Source organism: Salvelinus fontinalis, chromosome 3 (assembly GCF_029448725.1).
Source record: "Salvelinus fontinalis isolate EN_2023a chromosome 3, ASM2944872v1, whole genome shotgun sequence".
Classification (NCBI taxonomy): domain Eukaryota; kingdom Metazoa; phylum Chordata; class Actinopteri; order Salmoniformes; family Salmonidae; genus Salvelinus; species Salvelinus fontinalis.
The window spans coordinates 66,935,951-66,952,373 of NC_074667.1; the positions used below are offsets into that span (position 1 = coordinate 66,935,951).

The following is a 16,423-nucleotide window of genomic DNA, read 5'->3' on the forward strand; positions in this document are numbered from 1 at the left end:
TAGATTAATATCCTCCCTGCTCTGTAGTAGATTAATATCCTCCCTGCTCTGTGACACCCCTCTGTAGTAGATTAATATCCTCCCTGTTCTGTGACGCCCCTCTGTAGTAGATTAATATCCTCCCTGCTCTGTGACACCCCTCTGTAGTAGATTAATATCCTCCCTGCTCTGTGACGCCCCTCTGCAGTAGATTAATATCCTCCCTGCTCTGTGACACCCCTCTGTAGTAGATTAATATCCTCCCTGCTCTGTAGTAGATTAATATCCTCCCTGCTCTGTGACACCCCTCTGTAGTAGATTAATATCCTCCCTGCTCTGTGACACCCCTCTGTAGTAGATTAATATCCTCCCTGCTCTGTGACACCCCTCTGTAGTAGATTAATATCCTCCCTGCTCTGTGACGCCCTCTGTAGTAGATTAATATCCTCCCTGCTCTGTGACACCCCTCTGTAGTAGATTAATATCCTCCCTGCTCTGTAGTAGATTAATATCCTCCCTGCTCTGTGACGCCCCTCTGCAGTAGATTAATATCCTCCCTGCTCTGTGACACCCCTCTGTAGTAGATTAATATCCTCCCTGCTCTGTAGTAGATTAATATCCTCCCTGCTCTGTGACACCCCTCTGTAGTAGATTAATATCCTCCCTGCTCTGTGACACCCCTCTGCAGTAGATTAATATCCTCCCTGCTCTGTGACACCCCTCTGTAGTAGATTAATATCCTCCCTGCTCTGTAGTAGATTAATATCCTCCCTGCTCTGTGACACCCCTCTACAGTAGATTAATATCCTCCCTGCTCTGTGACACCCCTCTGTAGTAGATTAATATCCTCCCTGCTCTGTGACACCCCTCTGTAGTAGATTAATATCCTCCCTGCTCTGTGACACCCCTCTACAGTAGATTAATATCCTCCCTGCTCTGTGACACCCCTCTGTAGTAGATTAATATCCTCCCTGCTCTGTGACGCCCCTCTGTAGTAGATTAATATCCTCCCTGCTCTGTGACGCCCCTCTGTAGTAGATTAATATCCTCCCTGCTCTGTGACGCCCCTCTGTAGTAGATTAATATCCTCCCTGCTCTGTGACACCCCTCTGTAGTAGATTAATATCCTCCCTGCTCTGTGACACCCCTCTGCAGTAGATTAATATCCTCCCTGCTCTGTAGTAGATTAATATCCTCCCTGCTCTGTGACACCCCTCTGTAGTAGATTAATATCCTCCCTGCTCTGTAGTAGATTAATATCCTCCCTGCTCTGTGACACCCCTCTGTAGTAGATTAATATCCTCCCTGCTCTGTGACACCCCTCTGTAGTAGATTAATATCCTCCCTGCTCTGTGACACCCCTCTATAGTAGATTAATATCCTCCCTGCTCTGTGACGCCCCTCTGTAGTAGATTAATATCCTCCCTGCTCTGTGACACCCCTCTGTAGTAGATTAATATCCTCCCTGCTCTGTAGTAGATTAATATCCTCCCTGCTCTGTGACGCCCCTCTGCAGTAGATTAATATCCTCCCTGCTCTGTGACGCCCCTCTGTAGTAGATTAATATCCTCCCTGCTCTGTGACACCCCTCTGTAGTAGATTAATATCCTCCCTGCTCTGTAGTAGATTAATATCCTCCCTGCTCTGTGACACCCCTCTGTAGTAGATTAATATCCTCCCTGCTCTGTGACACCCCTCTGCAGTAGATTAATATCCTCCCTGCTCTGTGACACCCCTCTGTAGTAGATTAATATCCTCCCTGCTCTGTAGTAGATTAATATCCTCCCTGCTCTGTGACACCCCTCTGCAGTAGATTAATATCCTCCCTGCTCTGTGACACCCCTCTGTAGTAGATTAATATCCTCCCTGCTCTGTGACACCCCTCTGTAGTAGATTAATATCCTCCCTGCTCTGTGACACCCCTCTGCAGTAGATTAATATCCTCCCTGCTCTGTGACACCCCTCTGTAGTAGATTAATATCCTCCCTGCTCTGTGACGCCCCTCTGTAGTAGATTAATATCCTCCCTGCTCTGTGACGCCCCTCTGTAGTAGATTAATATCCTCCCTGCTCTGTGACGCCCCTCTGTAGTAGATTAATATCCTCCCTGCTCTGTGACACCCCTCTGTAGTAGATTAATATCCTCCCTGCTCTGTGACACCCCTCTGTAGTAGATTAATATCCTCCCTGCTCTGTAGTAGATTAATATCCTCCCTGCTCTGTGACACCCCTCTGTAGTAGATTAATATCCTCCCTGCTCTGTAGTAGATTAATATCCTCCCTGCTCTGTGACACCCCTCTGTAGTAGATTAATATCCTCCCTGCTCTGTGACACCCCTCTGCAGTAGATTAATATCCTCCCTGCTCTGTGACGCCCCTCTGCAGTAGATTAATATCCTCCCTGCTCTGTGACGCCCCTCTGTAGTAGATTAATATCCTCCCTGGTCTGTGACGCCCCTCTGCAGTAGATTAATATCCTCCCTGCTCTGTAGTAGGTTAATATCCTCCCTGCTCTGTGACGCCCCTCTGTAGTAGATTAATATCCTCCCTGCTCTGTGACACCCCTCTGTAGTAGATTAATATCCTCCCTGCTCTGTAGTAGATTAATATCCTCCCTGCTCTGTAGTAGATTAATATCCTCCCTGCTCTGTAGTAGATTAATATCCTCCCTGCTCTGTGACACCCCTCTGTAGTAGATTAATATCCTCCCTGCTCTGTGACACCCCTCTGCAGTAGATTAATATCCTCCCTGCTCTGTGACACCCCTCTGTAGTAGATTAATATCCTCCCTGCTCTGTAGTAGATTAATATCCTCCCTGCTCTGTGACACCCCTCTGCAGTAGATTAATATCCTCCCTGCTCTGTGACACCCCTCTGTAGTAGATTAATATCCTCCCTGCTCTGTGACACCCCTCTGCAGTAGATTAATATCCTCCCTGCTCTGTGACACCCCTCTGTAGTAGATTAATATCCTCCCTGCTCTGTAGTAGATTAATATCCTCCCTGCTCTGTGACACCCCTCTGTAGTAGATTAATATCCTCCCTGCTCTGTAGTAGATTAATATCCTCCCTGCTCTGTGACGCCCCTCTGTAGTAGATTAATATCCTCCCTGCTCTGTGACACCCCTCTGTAGTAGATTAATATCCTCCCTGCTCTGTGACGCCCCTCTGTAGTAGATTAATATCCTCCCTGCTCTGTGACACCCCTCTGTAGTAGATTAATATCCTCCCTGCTCTGTGACACCCCTCTGTAGTAGATTAATATCCTCCCTGCTCTGTAGTAGATTAATATCCTCCCTGCTCTGTAGTAGATTAATATCCTCCCTGCTCTGTAGTAGATTAATATCCTCCCTGCTCTGTAGTAGATTAATATCCTCCCTGCTCTGTAGTAGATTAATATCCTCCCTGCTCTGTGACACTCCTCTGTAGTAGATTAATATCCTCCCTGCTCTGTAGTAGATTAATATCCTCCCTGCTCTGTAGTAGATTAATATCCTCCCTGCTCTAGTAGATTAATATCCTCCCTGCTCTGTAGTAGATTAATATCCTCCCTGCTCTGTGACACCCCTCTGCAGTAGATTAATATCCTCCCTGCTCTGTGACACCCCTCTGTAGTAGATTAATATCCTCCCTGCTCTGTGACACCCCTCTGTAGTAGATTAATATCCTCCCTGTTCTGTGACGCCCCTCTGTAGTAGATTAATATCCTCCCTGCTCTGTGACACCCCTCTGTAGTAGATTAATATCCTCCCTGCTCTGTGACGCCCCTCTGCAGTAGATTAATATCCTCCCTGCTCTGTGACACCCCTCTGTAGTAGATTAATATCCTCCCTGCTCTGTAGTAGATTAATATCCTCCCTGCTCTGTGACACCCCTCTGTAGTAGATTAATATCCTCCCTGCTCTGTAGTAGATTAATATCCTCCCTGCTCTGTGACACTCCTCTACAGTAGATTAATATCCTCCCTGCTCTGTGACACCCCTCTACAGTAGATTAATATCCTCCCTGCTCTGTGACACCCCTCTGTAGTAGATTAATATCCTCCCTGCTCTGTGACACCCCTCTGTAGTAGATTCATATCCTCCCTGCTCTTTAGTAGATTAATATCCTCCCTGCTCTGACGCCCCTCTGTAGTAGATTAATATCCTCCCTGCTCTGTAATAGATTAATATCCTCCCTGCTCTGTGACACCCCTCTGTAGTAGATTCATATCCTCCCTGCTCTGTGACACCCCTCTGTAGTAGATTAATATCCTCCCTGCTCTGTGACACCCCTCTGTAGTAGATTAATATCCTCCCTGCTCTGTGACACTCCTCTGTAGTAGATTAATATCCTCCCTGCTCTGTGACACCCCTCTGTAGTAGATTAATATCCTCCCTGCTCTGTGACACCCCTCTGTAGTAGATTAATATCCTCCCTGCTCTGTGACACCCCTCTGCAGTAGATTAATATCCTCCCTGCTCTGTGACACCCCTCTGTAGCAGATTAATATCCTCCCTGCTCTGTGACACCCCTCTGTAGTATATTAATATCCTCCCTGCTCTGTGACACCCCTCTGTAGTAGATTAATATCCCCCCTGCTCTGTGACACCCCTCTGCAGTAGATTAATATCCTCCCTGCTCTGTGACACTCCTCTGTAGTAGATTAATATCCTCCCTGCTCTGTGACACCCCTCTGCAGTAGATTAATATCCTCCCTGCTCTGTGACACCCCTCTGTAGTAGATTAATATCCTCCCTGCTCTGTGACACCCCTCTGCAGTAGATTAATATCCTCCCTGCTCTGTGACACCCCTCTGCAGTAGATTAATATCCTCCCTGCTCTGTGACACCCCTCTGCAGTAGATTAATATCCTCCCTGCTCTGTAACACCCCTCTGCAGTAGATTAATATCCTCCCTGCTCTGTGACACCCCTCTGTAGTAGATTAATATCCTCCCTGCTCTGTGACACCCCTCTGTAGTAGATTAATATCCTCCCTGCTCTGTGACACCCCTCTGTAGTAGATTAATATCCTCCCTGCTCTGTGACACCCCTCTGCAGTAGATTAATATCCTCCCTGCTCTGTGATGCCCCTCTGTAGTAGATTAATATCCTCCCTGCTCTGTAGTAGATTAATATCCTCCCTGCTCTGTGACACTCCTCTGTAGTAGATTAATATCCTCCCTGCTCTGTGACACCCCTCTGCAGTAGATTAATATCCTCCCTGCTCTGTAGTAGATTAATATCCTCCCTGCTCTGTAGTAGATTAATATCCTCCCTGCTCTGTGACGCCCCTCTGTAGTAGATTAATATCCTCCCTGCTCTGTGACACCCCTCTGTAGTAGATTAATATCCTCCCTGCTCTGTGACGCCCCTCTGCAGTAGATTAATATCCTCCCTGCTCTGTAGTAGATTAATATCCTCCCTGCTCTGTGACACCCCTCTGCAGTAGATTAATATCCTCCCTGCTCTGTAGTAGATTAATATCCTCCCTGCTCTGTGACACCCCTCTGTAGTAGATTAATATCCTCCCTGCTCTGTGACACCCCTCTGCAGTAGATTAATATCCTCCCTGCTCTGTAGTAGATTAATATCCTCCCTGCTCTGTGACACCCCTCTGTAGTAGATTAATATCCTCCCTACTCTGTAGTAGATTAATATCCTCCCTGCTCTGTGACACCCTTCTGCAGTAGATTAATATCCTCCCTACTCTGTAGTAGATTAATATCCTCCCTGCTCTGTGACACCCCTCTGTAGTAGATTAATATCCTCCCTGCTCTGTGACACCCCTCTGCAGTAGATTAATATCCTCCCTGCTCTGTAGTAGATTAATATCCTCCCTGCTCTGTGACACCCCTCTGTAGTAGATTAATATCCTCCCTGCTCTGTGACACCCCTCTGCAGTAGATTAATATCCTCCCTGCTCTGTGACACCCCTCTGCAGTAGATTAATATCCTCCCTGCTCTGTGACGCCCCTCTGTAGTAGATTAATATCCTCCCTGCTCTGTAGTAGATTAATATCCTCCCTGCTCTGTGACACCCCTCTGTAGTAGATTAATATCCTCCCTGCTCTGTAGTAGATTAATATCCTCCCTGCTCTGTGACACCCCTCTGTAGTAGATTAATATCCTCCCTGCTCTGTAGTAGATTAATATCCTCCCTGCTCTGTGACACCCCTCTGTAGTAGATTAATATCCTCCCTGCTCTGTAGTAGATTAATATCCGCCCTGCTCTGTGACACCCCTCTGTAGTAGATTAATATCCTCCCTGCTCTGTAGTAGATTAATATCCTCCCTGCTCTGTAGTAGATTAATATCCTCCCTGCTCTGTAGTAGATTAATATCCTCCCTGCTCTGTGACACCCCTCTACAGTAGATTAATATCCTCCCTGCTCTGTGACACCCCTCTGCAGTAGATTAATATCCTCCCTGCTCTGTAGTAGATTAATATCCTCCCTGCTCTGTGACACCCCTCTGTAGTAGATTAATATCCTCCCTGCTCTGTGACACCCCTCTGCAGTAGATTAATATCCTCCCTGCTCTGTGACACCCCTCTGTAGTAGATTAATATCCTCCCTGCTCTGTAGTAGATTAATATCCTCCCTGCTCTGTGACACCCCTCTGTAGTAGATTAATATCCTCCCTGCTCTGTAGTAGATTAATATCCTCCCTGCTCTGTGACACCCCTCTGTAGTAGATTAATATCCTCCCTGCTCTGTGACACCCCTCTGTAGTAGATTAATATCCTCCCTACTCTGTAGTAGATTAATATCCTCCCTGCTCTGTGACACCCTTCTGCAGTAGATTAATATCCTCCCTACTCTGTAGTAGATTAATATCCTCCCTGCTCTGTGACACCCCTCTGTAGTAGATTAATATCCTCCCTGCTCTGTGACACCCCTCTGCAGTAGATTAATATCCTCCCTGCTCTGTAGTAGATTAATATCCTCCCTGCTCTGTGACACCCCTCTGTAGTAGATTAATATCCTCCCTGCTCTGTGACACCCCTCTGCAGTAGATTAATATCCTCCCTGCTCTGTGACACCCCTCTGCAGTAGATTAATATCCTCCCTGCTCTGTGACGCCCCTCTGTAGTAGATTAATATCCTCCCTGCTCTGTAGTAGATTAATATCCTCCCTGCTCTGTGACACCCCTCTGTAGTAGATTAATATCCTCCCTGCTCTGTAGTAGATTAATATCCTCCCTGCTCTGTGACACCCCTCTGTAGTAGATTAATATCCTCCCTGCTCTGTAGTAGATTAATATCCTCCCTGCTCTGTGACACCCCTCTGTAGTAGATTAATATCCTCCCTGCTCTGTAGTAGATTAATATCCGCCCTGCTCTGTGACACCCCTCTGTAGTAGATTAATATCCTCCCTGCTCTGTAGTAGATTAATATCCTCCCTGCTCTGTAGTAGATTAATATCCTCCCTGCTCTGTAGTAGATTAATATCCTCCCTGCTCTGTGACACCCCTCTACAGTAGATTAATATCCTCCCTGCTCTGTGACACCCCTCTGCAGTAGATTAATATCCTCCCTGCTCTGTAGTAGATTAATATCCTCCCTGCTCTGTGACACCCCTCTGCAGTAGATTAATATCCTCCCTGCTCTGTGACACCCCTCTGTAGTAGATTAATATCCTCCCTGCTCTGTAGTAGATTAATATCCTCCCTGCTCTGTGACACCCCTCTGTAGTAGATTAATATCCTCCCTGCTCTGTGACACCCCTCCAATACAACCCAATACACAATATTTAACCCAATACACAATACTTAACGTGTGTGTGTGTGTGTGTGTGTGTGTGTGTGTGTGTGTTTCAGTGATATTGAAGGCAGTGGAGAAATGGAAAACGGAGAGAGAAGCTCGTCTTGCCGTAGGAAGAGAGGAGGTAGAGGAAGAGGAGGAACACATGTATGCTGTAAAGGAGGATGAGGTGAATATCAGTCAAAACATACTGACTCTGGTCCCATTTACTGGCCATTTAAAGTCAGAAGGTATTCCGAAGTGTGGCCTACTTGTAAACATAACATGTATCTGTCTCTCAGCAGTCAGATGATAACCTAACCTTTTGATTTGTCTCTCAGCAGTCAGATGATAACCTTTTGATTTGTCTCTCAGCAGTCAGATAATAACCTTTTGATTTGTCTCTCAGCAGTCAGATGATAACCTTTTGATTTGTCTCTCAGCAGTCAGATGATAACCTTTTGATTTGTCTCTCAGCAGTCAGATGATAACCTTTTGATTTGTCTCTCAGCAGTCAGATAATAACCTTTTGATTTGTCTCTCAGCAGTCAGATGATAACCTTTTGATTTGTCTCTCAGCAGTCAGATGATAACCTTTTGATTTGTCTCTCAGCAGTCAGATGATAACCTTTTGATTTGTCTCTCAGCAGTCAGATGATAACCTTTTGATTTGTCTCTCAGCAGTCAGATAATAACCTTTTGATTTGTCTCTCAGCAGTCAGATGATAACCTTTTGATTTGTCTCTCAGCAGTCAGATGATAACCTTTTGATTTGTCTCTCAGCAGTCAGATGATAACCTTTTGATTTGTCTCTCAGCAGTCAGATGATAACCTTTTGATTTGTCTCTCAGCAGTCAGATGATAACCTTTTGATTTGTCTCTCAGCAGTCAGATGATAACCTTTTGATTTGTCTCTCAGCAGTCAGATGATAACCTTTTGATTTGTCTCTCAGCAGTCAGATGATAACCTTTTGATTTGTCTCTCAGCAGTCAGATGATAACCTTTTGATTTGTCTCTCAGCAGTCAGATGATAACCTTTTGATTTGTCTCTCAGCAGTCAGATGATAACCTTTTGATTTGTCTCTCAGCAGTCAGATGATAACCTAACCTTTTGATTTGTCTCTCAGCAGTCAGATGATAACCTAACCTTTTGATCTGTCTCTCAGCAGTCAGATGATAACCTTTTGATTTGTCTCTCAGCAGTCAGATGATAACCTAACCTTTTGATCTGTCTCTCAGCAGTCAGATGATAACCTTTTGATTTGTCTCTCAGCAGTCAGATGATAACCTTTTGATTTGTCTCTCAGCAGTCAGATGATAACCTTTTGATTTGTCTCTCAGCAGTCAGATGATAACCTTTTGATCTGTCTCTCAGCAGTCAGATGATAACCTTTTGATTTGTCTCTCAGCAGTCAGATGATAACCTTTTGATTTGTCTCTCAGCAGTCAGATGATAACCTTTTGATTTGTCTCTCAGCAGTCAGATGATAACCTTTTGATTTGTCTCTCAGCAGTCAGATGATAACCTTTTGATTTGTCTCTCAGCAGTCAGATGATAACCTAACCTTTTGATCTGTCTCTCAGCAGTCAGATGATAACCTTTTGATTTGTCTCTCAGCAGTCAGATGATAACCTAACCTTTTGATCTGTCTCTCAGCAGTCAGATGATAACCTTTTGATTTGTCTCTCAGCAGTCAGATGATAACCTTTTGATCTGTCTCTCAGCAGTCAGATGATAACCTTTTGATTTGTCTCTCAGCAGTCAGATGATAACCTTTTGATTTGTCTCTCAGCAGTCAGATGATAACCTAACCTTTTGATTTGTCTCTCAGCAGTCAGATGATAACCTTTTGATTTGTCTCTCAGCAGTCAGATGATAACCTTTTGATTTGTCTCTCAGCAGTCAGATGATAACCTTTTGATTTGTCTCTCAGCAGTCAGATGATAACCTTTTGATTTGTCTCTCAGCAGTCAGATGATAACCTTTTGATTTGTCTCTCAGCAGTCAGATAATAACCTTTTGATTTGTCTCTCAGCAGTCAGATGATAACCTTTTGATTTGTCTCTCAGCAGTCAGATGATAACCTAACCTTTTGATTTGTCTCTCAGCAGTCAGATGATAACCTAACCTTTTGATCTGTCTCTCAGCAGTCAGATGATAACCTTTTGATTTGTCTCTCAGCAGTCAGATGATAACCTTTTGATTTGTCTCTCAGCAGTCAGATGATAACCTTTTGATTTGTCTCTCAGCAGTCAGATAATAACCTTTTGATTTGTCTCTCAGCAGTCAGATGATAACCTTTTGATTTGTCTCTCAGCAGTCAGATAATAACCTTTTGATTTGTCTCTCAGCAGTCAGATGATAACCTTTTGATTTGTCTCTCAGCAGTCAGATAATAACCTTTTGATTTGTCTCTCAGCAGTCAGATGATAACCTTTTGATTTGTCTCTCAGCAGTCAGATGATAACCTAACCTTTTGATTTGTCTCTCAGCAGTCAGATGATAACCTAACCTTTTGATCTGTCTCTCAGCAGTCAGATGATAACCTTTTGATTTGTCTCTCAGCAGTCAGATGATAACCTTTTGATTTGTCTCTCAGCAGTCAGATGATAACCTTTTGATTTGTCTCTCAGCAGTCAGATAATAACCTTTTGATTTGTCTCTCAGCAGTCAGATGATAACCTTTTGATTTGTCTCTCAGCAGTCAGATAATAACCTTTTGATTTGTCTCTCAGCAGTCAGATGATAACCTTTTGATCTGTCTCAGCTTTCAGATGACGAGACTAGAGAACAGATGGAAGGAGAGGATGGAACTCTCACATCCTTCATCGCTCACGTCCCTGTGCCGTCTCAGAAAGAGGTGCCTGCATTCACACACAGATCTCTACACTGTGTAGAAAGTCATGTTCCAACTAGTCTGAATGGGGCTCAGTATAATAATGCTGATCTATTAGTATGTAAATCTCTGTTTCCAGATTGGGGATGGTTAGGGCTAGTTTAATGATATGTCTTTGATCCTCTTCAGATTGGGGATGGTTAGGGCTAGTTTAATGATATGTCTTTGATCCTCTTCAGATTGGGGATGGTTAGGGCTAGTTTAATGATATGTCTTTGATCCTCGTCAGATTGGGGATGGTTAGGGCTAGTTTAATGATATGTCTTTGATCCTTGTCAGATTGGGGGTGGTTAGGGCTAGTTTAATGATATGTCTTTGATCCTCTTCAGATTGGGGGTGGTTAGGGCTAGTTTAATGATATGTCTTTGATCCTCTGGGGATGGTTAGGGCTAGTTTAATGATATGTCTTTGATCCTCTTCAGATTGGGGATGGTTAGGGCTAGTTTAATGATATGTCTTTGATCCTTGTCAGATTGGGGATGGTTAGGGCTAGTTTAATGATATGTCTTTGATCCTCTTCAGATTGGGGATGGTTAGGGCTAGTTTAATGATATGTCTTTGATCCTCTTCAGATTGGGGATGGTTAGGGCTAGTTTAATGATATGTCTTTGATCCTCTGGGGATGGTTAGGGCTAGTTTAATGATGTGTCTTTGATCCTCTTCAGATTGGGGATGGTTAGGGCTAGTTTAATGATATGTCTTTGATCCTCTTCAGATTGGGGATGGTTAGGGCTAGTTTAATGATATGTCTTTGATCCTCGTCAGATTGGGGGTGGTTAGGGCTAGTTTAATGATATGTCTTTGATCCTCTTCAGATTGGGGGTGGTTAGGGCTAGTTTAATGATGTGTCTTTGATCTTTGTCAGATTGGGGATGGTTAGGGCTAGTTTAGTGATATGTCTTTGATCCTCTTCAGATTGGGGATGGTTAGGGCTAGTTTAATGATATGTCTTTGATCCTCTGGGGATGGTTAGGGCTAGTTTAATGATGTGTCTTTGATCCTCTTCAGATTGGGGATGGTTAGGGCTAGTTTAATGATATGTCTTTGATCCTCTTCAGATTGGGGATGGTTAGGGCTAGTTTAATGATATGTCTTTGATCCTCTGGGGATGGTTAGGGCTAGTTTAATGATGTGTCTTTGATCCTCTTCAGATTGGGGATGGTTAGGGCTAGTTTAATGATATGTCTTTGATCCTCTTCAGATTGGGGATGGTTAGGGCTAGTTTAATGCTATGTCTTTGATCCTCTTCAGATTGGGGATGGTTAGGGCTAGTTTAATGATATGTCTTTGATCCTCTTCAGATTGGGGATGGTTAGGGCTAGTTTAATGATATGTCTTTGATCCTCGTCAGATTGGGGATGGTTAGGGCTAGTTTAATGATATGTCTTTGATCCTTGTCAGATTGGGGATGGTTAGGGCTAGTTTAATGAAATGTCTTTGATCCTCTTCAGATTGGGGATGGTTAGGGCTAGTTTAATGATATGTCTTTGATCCTCTGGGGATGGTTAGGGCTAGTTTAATGATATGTCTTTGATCCTCTTCAGATTGGGGATGGTTAGGGCTAGTTTAATGATATGTCTTTGATCCTTGTCAGATTGGGGATGGTTAGGGCTAGTTTAATGATATGTCTTTGATCCTCTTCAGATTGGGGATGGTTAGGGCTAGTTTAATGATATGTCTTTGATCCTCTTCAGATTGGGGATGGTTAGGGCTAGTTTAATGATATGTCTTTGATCCTCTTCAGATTGGGGATGGTTAGGGCTAGTTTAATGATATGTCTTTGATCCTTGTCAGATTGGGGATGGTTAGGGCTAGTTTAATGATGTGTATTTGATCCTCTTCAGATTGGGGATGGTTAGGGCTAGTTTAATGATGTGTCTTTGATCCTCTTCAGATTGGGGATGGTTAGGGCTAGTTTAATGATATGTCTTTGATCCTCTTCAGATTGGGGATGGTTAGGGCTAGTTTAATGATATGTCTTTGATCCTCTTCAGATTGGGGATGGTTGGGGCTAGTTTAATGATATGTCTTTGATCCTCTGGGGATGGTTAGGGCTAGTTTAATGATATGTCTTTGATCCTCTGGGGATGGTTAGGGCTAGTTTAATGATATGTCTTTGATCCTCTTCAGATTGGGGATGGTTAGGGCTAGTTTAATGATATGTCTTTGATCCTCTTCAGATTGGGGGTGGTTAGGGCTAGTTTAATGATATGTCTTTGATCCTTGTCAGATTGGGGATGGTTAGGGCTAGTTTAATGATGTGTCTTTGATCCTCTTCAGATTGGGGATGGTTAGGGCTAGTTTAATGATATGTCTTTGATCCTCTTCAGATTGGGGATGGTTAGGGCTAGTTTAATGATATGTCTTTGATCCTCTTCAGATTGGGGATGGTTAGGGCTAGTTTAATGATGTGTCTTTGATCCTCTTCAGATTGGGGATGGTTAGGGCTAGTTTAATGATGTGTCTTTGATCCTCTTCAGATTGGGGATGGTTAGGGCTAGTTTAATGATATGTCTTTGATCCTCTTCAGATTGGGGATGGTTAGGGCTAGTTTAATGATATGTCTTTGATCCTCGTCAGATTGGGGATGGTTAGGGCTAGTTTAATGATATGTCTTTGATCCTTGTCAGATTGGGGATGGTTAGGGCTAGTTTAATGATATGTCTTTGATCCTCTTCAGATTGGGGATGGTTAGGGCTAGTTTAATGATATGTCTTTGATCCTCTTCAGATTGGGGATGGTTAGGGCTAGTTTAATGATATGTCTTTGATCCTCTGGGGATGGTTAGGGCTAGTTTAATGATGTGTCTTTGATCCTCTTCAGATTGGGGATGGTTAGGGCTAGTTTAATGATATGTCTTTGATCCTCTTCAGATTGGGGATGGTTAGGGGTAGTTTAATGATATGTCTTTGATCCTCTTCAGATTGGGGGTGGTTAGGGCTAGTTTAATGATATGTCTTTGATCCTCGTCAGATTGGGGATGGTTAGGGCTAGTTTAATGATATGTCTTTGATCCTCTGGGGATGGTTAGGGCTAGTTTAATGATGTGTCTTTGATCCTCTTCAGATTGGGGATGGTTAGGGCTAGTTTAATGATATGTCTTTGATCCTTGTCAGATTGGGGGTGGTTAGGGCTAGTTTAATGATATGTCTTTGATCCTCTTCAGATTGGGGGTGGTTAGGGCTAGTTTAATGATATGTCTTTGATCCTCTGGGGATGGTTAGGGCTAGTTTAATGATATGTCTTTGATCCTCTTCAGATTGGGGATGGTTAGGGCTAGTTTAATGATATGTCTTTGATCCTCTTCAGATTGGGGATGGTTAGGGCTAGTTTAATGATATGTCTTTGATCCTTGTCAGATTGGGGATGGTTAGGGCTAGTTTAATGATATGTCTTTGATCCTCTTCAGATTGGGGATGGTTAGGGCTAGTTTAATGATATGTCTTTGATCCTCTTCAGATTGGGGATGGTTAGGGCTAGTTTAATGATATGTCTTTGATCCTCTTCAGATTGGGGATGGTTAGGGCTAGTTTAATGATATGTCTTTGATCCTCTTCAGATTGGGGATGGTTGGGGCTAGTTTAATGATATGTCTTTGATCCTTGTCAGATTGGGGATGGTTAGGGCTAGTTTAATGATATGTCTTTGATCCTCTTCAGATTGGGGATGGTTAGGGCTAGTTTAATGATATGTCTTTGATCCTCTTCAGATTGGGGATGGTTGGGGCTAGTTTAATGATATGTCTTTGATCCTCTTCAGATTGGGGATGGTTAGGGCTAGTTTAATGATATGTCTTTGATCCTCTTCAGATTGGGGATGGTTAGGGCTAGTTTAATGATATGTCTTTGATCCTCTTCAGATTGGGGATGGTTAGGGCTAGTTTAATGATATGTCTTTGATCCTCGTCAGATTGGGGATGGTTAGGGCTAGTTTAATGATATGTCTTTGATCCTCTTCAGATTGGGGATGGTTAGGGCTAGTTTAATGATATGTCTTTGATCCTCTTCAGATTGGGGATGGTTAGGGCTAGTTTAATGATATGTCTTTGATCCTCGTCAGATTGGGGATGGTTAGGGCTAGTTTAATGATATGTCTTTGATCCTCTTCAGATTGGGGATGGTTAGGGCTAGTTTAATGATATGTCTTTGATCCTCTTCAGATTGGGGATGGTTAGGGCTAGTTTAATGATGTGTCTTTGATCCTCTTCAGATTGGGGATGGTTAGGGCTAGTTTAATGATATGTCTTTGATCCTCTTCAGATTGAGTAAAAGGTTAAGTTAGAAACATGAACCGGAACTTTGTCGACTACTAAGTCTTTTTTAAACGCTTTGGGCTGGATGTGTTAATGTGAAGTTCAATCTAATAATCTATAATCTATGAGCAGACTTACTGTTGTACCTCAATTAGTGATGAAATCCCTAGTTTGAAGTGACTGTTTTCTGGAAACTGTGCGGCACCATTTTCCCTACATGGGCCAGCACCCTAGCAGTTCGAGTTCTAGCCAATGAACTTCAGCCCCATCGCCATTTGAGTGACAGCTAGCAAGAGGCACATCATACACACACACACACACACAGCAGAGCGATGGGAGAACCTCTTGAATAAATCTTTGTGTTTCTAGATTGAGGAGGCGTTGGTGAGAAGGAAGAAGATGGAGCTTCTTCAGAAGTACGCCAGCGAGACCCTGATGGCCCAAAGTGAGGAGGCCAAGACACTACTGGGGCTGTAGTGGAGAGATGGAGATCTAGGACTGAATAGGTTGTAGTGGAGAGAGGGAGGAGAAATCTATCTCTATCTCTCTAGGGCTGAAGGAGTGTATTAATTTTGGGATGAGGTGTGTCATGGCCTGCTTTTCCCAGACTATATAACTCCTTCCTATTCTTAGTACTAAACTAATCAAAGGTTTGGCTGTAGCAGGAACAGACCTGGGACCAGGTTAGTCATGTGAATGGGATAATGTCTTGCTTGGTCTGTTGGAGATACAGAACCACATTGTGTTTATATCATGATGTAATGTTACATGCCTTGTAAATAAATCACTTTTTTTTTAAACAATTTTACATTTTCTGAAGTAAACTCTATTTTCATCTGAGTAAATATTGTCTCATTCGTTTCCACCACTGGCAGATTGTAGCACTCCCATTATTGACCTGTTAAATGTTTCTGCTTTAGACCCTCATGCCTCCCATCACCCTGCACTGACCTGTGTGTGCTGTACACCGATTGGAGGAAGGCTAGTTCATGTGACAGTAAGACCATAGGAACTAGTGTCTCCCTCCCCAGCAGGACTCAAATATACACTGAGTGGACAACATGCTCTTTCCATGACACACTGACCAGGTGAAAACGTTGATTCCTTATGGATGTCACTTGTTAAATCCACTTCAATCAGTGTAAATGAAGGGGAGGAGACAAGGATTTCTAAACCTTGAGTCAATTGGGCAAGACAAAAGACTGAAGTTCCTTTGAAAGGGGAATGGTAGTAGGTGCCAGGCTTACCGGTTCCTTTGAAAGGGTTAAGGTAGTAGGTGCCGGGCGTACCGGTTCCTTTGAAAGGGGTACGGTAGTAGGTGGCAGGCGTACCGGTTCCTTTGAAAGGGGTATGGTAGTAGGTGCCAGGCGTACCGGTTCCTTTGAAAGGGGTACGGTAGTAGGTGGCAGGCGTACCGGTTCCTTTGAAAGGGGTATGGTAGTAGGTGCCAGGCGTACCGGTTCCTTTGAAAGGGGTACGGTAGTAGGTGCCAGGCGTACCGGTTCCTTTGAAAGGGGTACGGTAGTAGGTGCCAGGCGTACCGGTTCCTTTGAAAGGGGTATGGTAGTA

General features: G+C 43.7%; 1 protein-coding gene across 1 annotated transcript in view; it reads left to right on the forward strand.

Moving 5' to 3' along the window:
• The window catches only part of isy1 (ISY1 splicing factor homolog), a 40,811-nt gene extending 25,154 nt beyond the window's left edge, over window positions 1-15,657 (forward strand). The window contains exons 8-10 of the mRNA XM_055917846.1: window positions 7,782-7,894; window positions 10,474-10,566; window positions 15,224-15,657. Coding sequence (XP_055773821.1) covers window positions 7,782-7,894; window positions 10,474-10,566; window positions 15,224-15,331 — 314 coding nt within the window. The 3' untranslated portion in view covers window positions 15,332-15,657. The remainder of the gene's footprint in view (window positions 1-7,781; window positions 7,895-10,473; window positions 10,567-15,223) is intronic.
• The last annotated feature ends 766 nt before the right edge of the window (window positions 15,658-16,423 follow it).